Consider the following 8187-nt stretch of genomic DNA (forward strand, 5'->3'; position numbering starts at 1 on the left):
TGTAACTAGGTAATTGTGTAGTATTACAGAATCTCACTCCAAATCATTCATTAATGAGCAATTGTTCTTGAGACCCCCATATGACCCCGTCAGGTGACGGCACCAACTTTCTAGGCCTAATAGTGAGCCCCTAATCGCCATCAAATTTTACGCGCTTACGGAACGCTCGGAGCTCGCCTGGTATATAGCTATGGTTTTTGGCAACATGATGTTATTGATATTAAGGTTACTCCCATGATTACTGCTTTATTATTAGCATTGACACCGGCATAGGTCGGTTGTGTCGTTGTAGGCTACACAATTCCATAGACAAAAAACAGTGTGATTTTCTGCCCTGAATTTAGGTTACAACCGGTCGTGGTGTGGCTGTTTGTTTACAAATGATTATCCCTCACCTCTGTGTTAATGCTCATCACTACGGTGGTGGCGGGAGCTTTCCACTTTCTTGACGACATCATTAATGTAGTTTAAATAATCTAATCCAGTTCCTGTTCTTCTTCCGTACCGATAGGATATCTATTCCTGTTGCTAGGCTCTAGCTACTGTCTTGTCTCTGATTTCTAGCTCGTCGCGCTTAAGGCGTCGTAATCCTGTGGCCTGCTACTTTTGCAGCTGTAGCTGTCTGAGGAGAGGTATTGCACCTGTAAGTTCGTGATTGTGTTATGTATTGTTACAGCTTTGTGACCAACGCACACGGGCTTCGTCTCTCCGTCTGCCTGTCATTCGGTGCGTGAGAGAGTGTAAGTGTCCGTGTTGCATTGTTACTTATAGTTGAATGTGTGTCACGGGGTTGTGCCTTACTGTGTGGGCAGTTTTTTAACTGTCGTGGTCATTTCGTGTCGTGATTTTCCTCGTATCTACGTTATTTCGTGACTATTTCTGCTTATCGTGCGACTTCGGCGGTGCGTGGGTGCGTAATTGGTTCGGTCTGATTGTTTGGCGCGTCACGTGACATCACAGCTGTAGGTCGGGTTTTGTTGTGCTATAGGCAGGTGTCGGTTGGGATGCCAGAATGGGAGTGGCAGGCCTGTGGCAGCTGCTCGATCCTACTGGGAGACCTGTGCGCCTGGAGACGCTCGAGGGTAAAGTTCTTGCCATCGGTAAGTGCACTACAATGATGTTTAAAAAGCACGATCGTGCAATACGGCTGTTGTCATATTAATCTTCAATAGTGCATGCATCTGTAGTTGTATGTGTATGTGTCTATATTCGTAATTTCGTATCTCTAGCTAATCGGCGCCTCGGGCTGGTGCAAGGTCGCGGCGGTCATCGTATACCCTGTGTATAGCGTGCAAGGGGAAATCTGGTAGTGAGTAAAACATACTGTACAACAGGCAGATCTAGGATGGCCTATTGCCCGCCAGTAATTGCGGCGCCGTGGACCTTGTCGGTGTCTTGTGGGGCGACGGAAATCATGTGAGCGCGAGAGGATGGTGACGATCGGGCAGAGTAGCAGACAACACTGGTTGTACCTTACGGAACAGCAGTATATGTAGGTCAAACGAGACATTGCATTAACTTGAACTCGAAGAGGGCCCGAGTGGTTAATAACCTTATATTAGACAAATGTAGACGAAAGTGTGATGCAAGCAGCGAAGGGAAGTTCAAAACAAGGATTCGGCAATTCGGAAGGACCGTCGCGAGTAAAGGTGGCGTTCAGCTTACTCGAGGGAATCGTTGCGAAAAAAACGGCGCCAAAAAACATTCTGTGGGAAAGTCCGCCTTAAGAGAACGACGGGTTTGTAAGGGTTGTTTTAAAAAAGCGACAGATGGCTGTCAGCGGGTTACGTGTACGTGTGACAGGCACGGCTCGACGAGGTGACTACCAAAATATATCTATATATAAAATGTCACACCGCATTGTACCGACACAATAGTCTCCCCAAAGGCTTGTAATAAATATACATATATACGTATATATGCTTTTGTCATTTTTGTTTGTATAATTTCTACCACAAATTTGTTCGTGTATGTACATACAAAAGCATATCTGTTACAAACTTTTGGGAGATCATTGTGTCAACACAATGGGGTGTGACAGATTTTAGCTAAAAGCGAAACCAATTGCGAGTTGGTTTAGATTACTTGGTTTATGCATAGTTGCATTGCACTATGCATATTCTTGTTATATAATTACTTCTACTATACGTTCCAGCCGTATTATTGTGTAAGTTACTCCTATAAAGTGGATTGTCTATCTATAACCAGTACATACCACTTTCTTTCCTACATGTACTGTTTTCAGATATCAGCATTTGGCTGAATCAACTAGTAAAAGGTTACCGGGGGTCAGGTGGTGTGTCGGTGGACAATGCTCATTTACTCGGCCTCTTTCAGCGAGTATGCAAACTATTACACTTCAAGATCAGGCCTGTTTTTGTATTCGATGGTGAAGCGCCAGCATTGAAATACCAAACTCTTGTAAGTAAAAGTTTTCTCGTTCCTCTTTATTAACCTTAACATACAGAGGTAGGAAAAATCGTACGTGATTTTATATAGTAGGAGTTTTTCAGTGATTATTTTATTAGGCTGAATGTGATATCAATCCATTTATCCTTTTGTTTTTTTCTAGGTCACCCGGAAACGACGACGCGAAGATGGTGATGGAGCCATTCGCGCTGCCACGAAAAAAATGCTGCAGACATACGTTGAGCAGAAGCTACTTGGCGAAACAAGTCCGAAATTTCCTAAAATCAAACCTTCAAGGTAAATGATGTGATAGTGACATATATAGATATGTAATCTTAACTTTCTCGTTTCTCGTTGTAACCGAAAAACAAAATTTGTTATTTATCCTTAAGACAAAAAGGATAATCAGTGGCAGTCAAAAAGTATGTTTTCATATGTAACGCAAAGATCATCACATTATCAAAAAGCTATTAAAGTTACTGTACTGCTATTTACCTAGGACATTTACCGTCAACAGAGAGAGACTTCGTTGCATAAATCTGCAGACCCATGATGTAAATCTAGCGAAGGGAATGTTTTCTTTATCAAATACGAATAAAGTTCGGTTTTAGTCTACTGTAAAGCACAGTCATATTGCAAGCAATAGCAGCTCAGGCTAAGGTTCTTTTCGGACGTTGCAGGCGTGATCAGGCCGAAGTGGATTTGTTCCAACTGCCAGAAATGCCCCACACGTTATCTAGCAGTGGAGATGAGTCGTCTATGTCTGAATCGGCTGTCAACATTACTCGGGACGCAGACCTCACCACGATCAAAATTGACTCTGAGGAATTTAAATCGCTTCCGCAAGAGTTGCAACACGAGTTTCTCGTGGCGTTGAAGAATCAGGCAATAAAAGGAGCAGTTGATGTGGACGAGTTACCCGCTGATAGAAACGATTTCTCTACATATCAAGTGGAACAACTTCTCAAGAAGAACAAACTGCAAGCTCGAATAAAAGAGATGCAGCAAAAAATGAGTGACGGTATGCTCAGGATGGCGTCCGATGCTAGTGTGAAGGTATTACTCAAAGTGTCACCTCATCGACGAAATGCCGAGGTGAGAAACCAGGCTGAAAAAGATGGAGATGATGAGTCGCCGTCAAAAAAGGCGAAATTGGAACGACGTTTAATCGAAGAGGACGATGGTATTGATGCTCTACAGGAAGACACCAGGGAAAAACGGGTGGAAAATTTTCTCATCTCACAATGGTTGGAAGGAGCCCAGCGCGGAGAGGAGAGCAACGAAACCCTGAAAAAGGCCGTTGAACTAGTCCGGGATGAGGTTGAGGTTATGTCAGATAGTGGTGCTAGCTCTGATGAGGCGGAGCAGCCTCCTTCGATCTGCGAAGTTCGTAAACGGTTGCTGTCCACCGGTGGAAAAGTCAGCGCCGAGGAAGCCATGCGCCAGCATGAGCCGACAAATGGTCCTGTGAGTAAAGAGGCATCTCGTGATAGCGTGCTAAGTGATGGCCTCTCAATGGAGGTCGGTCACGGCAGCATTATAAGCGCTAGCACATCGCGGGTAATGCAACCGGATGAGCAGTTTGACGAGGGATCCCATAATAGGCCAGCATCGGACTCAGACGGGGAAAAAATGGACGGAACTCTTGCAGAACCACTTGTCGAGGACTCAACGGAACAGACCTGCAACACCGACATGCTAAATGCCGATCTCGAGGTGTCAGAAACGGCGAATTCAGTGTTCAGGATGGAGGAGGCGGCCGAGCGCTCGAAGAGCCAAGAGGACGACGCCAACACGGCGCAGAGTTCGCAGAGCTGCAAGCTGACCGAGGTGATGGGATCTCCTGTTATTAAAGAGGTGTCATTCCTGGGCGGCACGCAGAGCTCGCTCAATTCGAACGATGACATCGTCCTGCCGCAGAACCTCAGCCGCTACGCGAGTAAAGATCCCAGTCGCTGCAACTCAAACTCGTTAAGTTCCATTCCGGGTACGCTAGGTGGCACGGCTGGATCGGGTGCACTTGCGGACAATCCGACTGACTTCCATCAGGCCCTCGAAATTATTCGAGAGCAAGAAAGAAGACAAAGCGAATATGCCGCAGATTCCACTTCTACCCAGGATGGTCGTGATTTCAAAAAGGGGGGCTCTTTATATCTCGCTAGTGACGAGCTGCAGGATTGTCCTGTCCCGGAAGGGGTTGCTGATAGGGCGACCAATGGGGCAACTGGCGTAGTGGCAAAAATGAGCGACACAAGATTCGAGGAAGCGAATCCTGAAAAAAACAATAACATAGAAGAAAAGACGATACCAGATAGGAAAGCTGATGACGATCTAAAGACAGAACCGTCATCACAAGCTACAGAAATTGTTGAAGCAGAGATGAATTCTACAACTGCAACTATCGTTGAAACAACAAATCAGAAAACCGCGATCAACGGAAAATATAGTGTGCTCAATGGGAAAGCCGACGAGTACGAAATGCAGAGCGTAAGAAACGATGAACAGCGGCCAGCGGAAGAAGAAGTCAGTGACTATCTGTCGAATTTAACTTCCGAATTCATAGCTAGCCAAAAGCAACAACTCGAGCTGCAGTCACAGGCTTTGCAGAATGAGATTAATCGAATCCAGCGACAAACCGCGGAGGTGACGGCATCAATGGCAGATGACTGCGCAGAGCTTCTAGGTTTGTTTGGAGTGCCGTTTGTTCGGGCTCCCCGTGAGGCCGAGGCTCAATGCGCCGCACTGGAACACACCGGCCTAGTCGAAGGAGTCGTTACCGATGATTCGGATATTTTTCTATTTGGTGGACAGACGGTGTACAAAAATCTCTTTTCGCAAAACGCCCATTGCGAAGTGTTCACAGCGAAAACAATCGAAACTCGACTAAAGTTAGGTCGAGAGGATTTAATTGGATTCGCAATGTTGACTGGTAGTGATTACACGAACGGAATTGAGAACGTTGGTCCAGTGACTGCATGCGAGATTCTGGCTGAGTTCCGAGGGGAGCAAAGCAAGGATGTACTCAAAGCGCTCAGGGACTTCAAGGATTGGTGGACATTAGCGCAGAAGGGAGCGATCTTGCCGAAGAATTCAGTCCGGACGCGATTTATCAAGTTGAGGCTTGATGACAGATTCCCAAGCGAGATGGTGTTCAGTGCGTACGACAAGCCGATCGTGGACAGTTTTAAAGAGAAATTTTCATGGTCTCGTCCCGATCTCGATTTATTGCGAACGTTTGCGTCTCGTAAATTTAATTGGCCCCAGGACAAAACCGATGGTTACTTACTGCCGATAATGAAAAAGTATGAAGATCGCAGTGCTCAATCGAGGATTGATAGCTTCCTTTTACCCAGCATTCAAAAACGCGAAAATCTGTTTCCTAGCAAACGACTAAAAGCAGCTGTGGGAAAAATTCGAGCGGCGCCACAGAAAGAGGCCAATTTGTCTGAAAGTAGTTCCGATGAAAGTGATTAATATAGGAAGAAGGTTATCGACGTATTGATGACAGATGTCACCTACGGACTAATGCTTAGAGGCGAGAAGGCTGTTGAATAATTGTTGTTTTTTAAGGGATTCATGGAGAACTATGATGATGATGATGGCTAGAATTGTTCTTTCACCGAAAGAAATATCACTATTTGCAAACCGTTTGCGAGTGTAATGTAAAATATGAGTAAAGAGAAATTAAGATGGAGGGGTAAGGATAAGTTTTTTTGAAATATAAAATATTCCTCGTATTAAAGTTACTTATTGTTATGCGAGTGACCAAATATGCGACCAACATGAGCGGGGTAATACAAGTTTAATATTGCTTCGAATATATATATATATATATAAGCTCTTTATCGCCTAGTATCATCTCCGAGGCCTGCTTTTGCAGTGGTTCACATTTGATTACCCCCTATAAAATACCGATAAAAAGTAACGCTCAGAAATCATAAAGTAATGTGTAGCATAGGATCTACGATTTGTCATTTATTTATCAATAATAAAGATATTGTTTACTTCTGTTAAGTATTTAGTAAAAAGCAAGATTACAAAAAAAAAAACATGAAATGAACGAATTTTTATACCATTGGACTAATTAAAGTACATCTAAACCTAGATAGGTATGACAGTATCTATATGATTATTGCTTCGAAAAATATGATCTTGCGAAAGCTGGAGCGAGGCTATTCGGCTATTATGAGCCGAGTTCGTATTCGTGGGTAATTATAATACGAAATAGGGCTGCCCAGATGACGACTCTCGTACTCCGTGGCCAGTCAGCGATGCGGTGAGAATGGATATGCGTGCTGCGTGTTTCTAGTGTGTTCGATTGTACATATGGTGCGCTTTCATGGAGTGTGTTGCTTAAAGACATACAAATAAAAATGTAGATATATTCATGCTATCATTTAATAAAAATAAAATTAAACGCAGAAAATGTAGGACAGAAAGTAAAGGCTGTTCTCCTATACTTTTAATATATGCTAATAATTGTTTAAGTTCTGTTACTTTCCGTACAGTTTATGTATAAGGTGAATATTTGGTCGTATTTATCTCGGAGTTACTTAATAAATATTACCATTCAGAATTTTTTTTTAAATTTAAAAATTAAGAGGTTTATCGAATGAGAAGATTTTCGAACGTCTTCCTTGAATAAAAAAATTGTCCTATACACAAAAAGCCAGTGTCGTTATCTTGAAAATGCTGGAACTTCATTCATTAGTAAATGAGCCTATAAAATCGATTCTCTGACAACGCAGTATATAGATATTTATTGTAATATATATTGAACTATTGAAACTCTATAAATCTCGTCCATTTTGGAAATAAGTGATTAATAAGCAATCCTGTGAATGAGGATTATAAATAATGTAGGTTGCCAAAACATTTCGCCATATAAATTGGAGCATTTTGTAATAATTACTTTCTATTGATTAAGGTCGCAACGTGCGAGATGATAGCTCAAAAACCGTGTTTTTGTGCGTTATAAGAACATAAATAATATAGAACGCTTTTTGGTTTAAATTTAGAAGACTTGATCAAAAAGGAAGGGAACGTATTTAGATAAAATATATAAGGAATTTTGGGTCGCTTTTCTAGAGACAGAGTAATAACCTATTTCAAGCTGATTCCATAATAAATTCATCATGTACGCTGCATTTGAAACAAAGCTCCCAGTAGCAGAATTTCGATTGGACACGTTTGTACTTGAAATTTTGAGGTGATTTTCGTGCCATCGGATCAGAAGATGCGGAGCACACACATTGGATCGTCAAAAAGGTTTTCCTTCAAGATGGGAGTCCGAAATTCTGTTAAAAACTTGGGACAAGAGCACTCTAATAGATACACGGAATGTAAACTTTTTATTAGTAAACTGTACATTGATGGCACTATGCGAAGGACATACATACAGAAGCAGTTTTGAGCCAAAATTATCTGCAGTACAACGCGGACCAGCTTACGGCGAACGTTGAATGTCAAATATGTTTATTTGGTACTAATAAATTCAATGTAGAATATATTTTTCAATAACATGTATAGTGACCCTTTAATGGTATACAGACTACATGGTTTTATTCTATTCAATAATAGAGGCCAGTAAATACTCTTGTAGTACATTTTTAATATCCGAGCAATCCAAAAAATTAAAGGATTACCCAATTCATTATGAAGGAAGAACTAAAGTTTTCATGAAAAGAGGTTTTTGACACCATTAGGGCCCAAGCGCCTTTCTATAATCCTTAACGTCCTGAATTTGTATTTGCTTCTAAATGACGAGCATTATGGCTT

The 8187-nt window shown here is 42.2% G+C and overlaps 1 protein-coding gene across 5 annotated transcripts; it reads left to right on the forward strand.

Annotated features, from left to right (window-relative positions):
- The first annotated feature begins 90 nt into the window (after window positions 1-90).
- mus201 (rad2 superfamily protein mus201) lies at window positions 91-7081 on the forward strand. 5 transcript variants are annotated; one of them, XM_022843358.2, is made up of 5 exons: window positions 91-180; window positions 565-1100; window positions 2246-2421; window positions 2573-2706; window positions 3090-7081. In XM_022843358.2, exons 2-5 carry the CDS (start codon window positions 1013-1015, stop codon window positions 5881-5883), a joined length of 3192 nt encoding a protein of 1063 aa, XP_022699093.1. In that variant the 5' UTR covers window positions 91-180; window positions 565-1012; the 3' UTR covers window positions 5884-7081. The 5 variants fall into 5 exon arrangements, with proteins under 5 accessions (XP_022699093.1, XP_022699094.1, XP_022699095.1 ...); XM_022843359.2 differs by lacking the exon at window positions 91-180 and having other exon boundaries at window positions 238-740; window positions 961-1100; XM_022843360.2 differs by lacking the exon at window positions 91-180 and having other exon boundaries at window positions 238-643; window positions 961-1100.
- The last annotated feature ends 1106 nt before the right edge of the window (window positions 7082-8187 follow it).

This window comes from Varroa jacobsoni, unplaced genomic scaffold (genome assembly GCF_002532875.2).
Source record: "Varroa jacobsoni isolate VJ856 unplaced genomic scaffold, vjacob_1.0 scaffold_1059, whole genome shotgun sequence".
NCBI lineage: Eukaryota > Metazoa > Arthropoda > Arachnida > Mesostigmata > Varroidae > Varroa > Varroa jacobsoni.

Excerpts from the sequence above, each read along its gene's own strand:
- mus201 (XM_022843358.2), top strand. The coding sequence starts at position 1,013 with ATGGGAGTGGCAGGCCTGTGGCAGCTGCTCGATCCTACTGGGAGACCT. Across the intron at positions 1,101-2,245 it reads GGGTAAAGTTCTTGCCATCG|ATATCAGCATTTGGCTGAAT; the intron begins GTAAGTGCACTA and ends TACTGTTTTCAG. Across the intron at positions 2,422-2,572 it reads CATTGAAATACCAAACTCTT|GTCACCCGGAAACGACGACG; the intron begins GTAAGTAAAAGT and ends GTTTTTTTCTAG.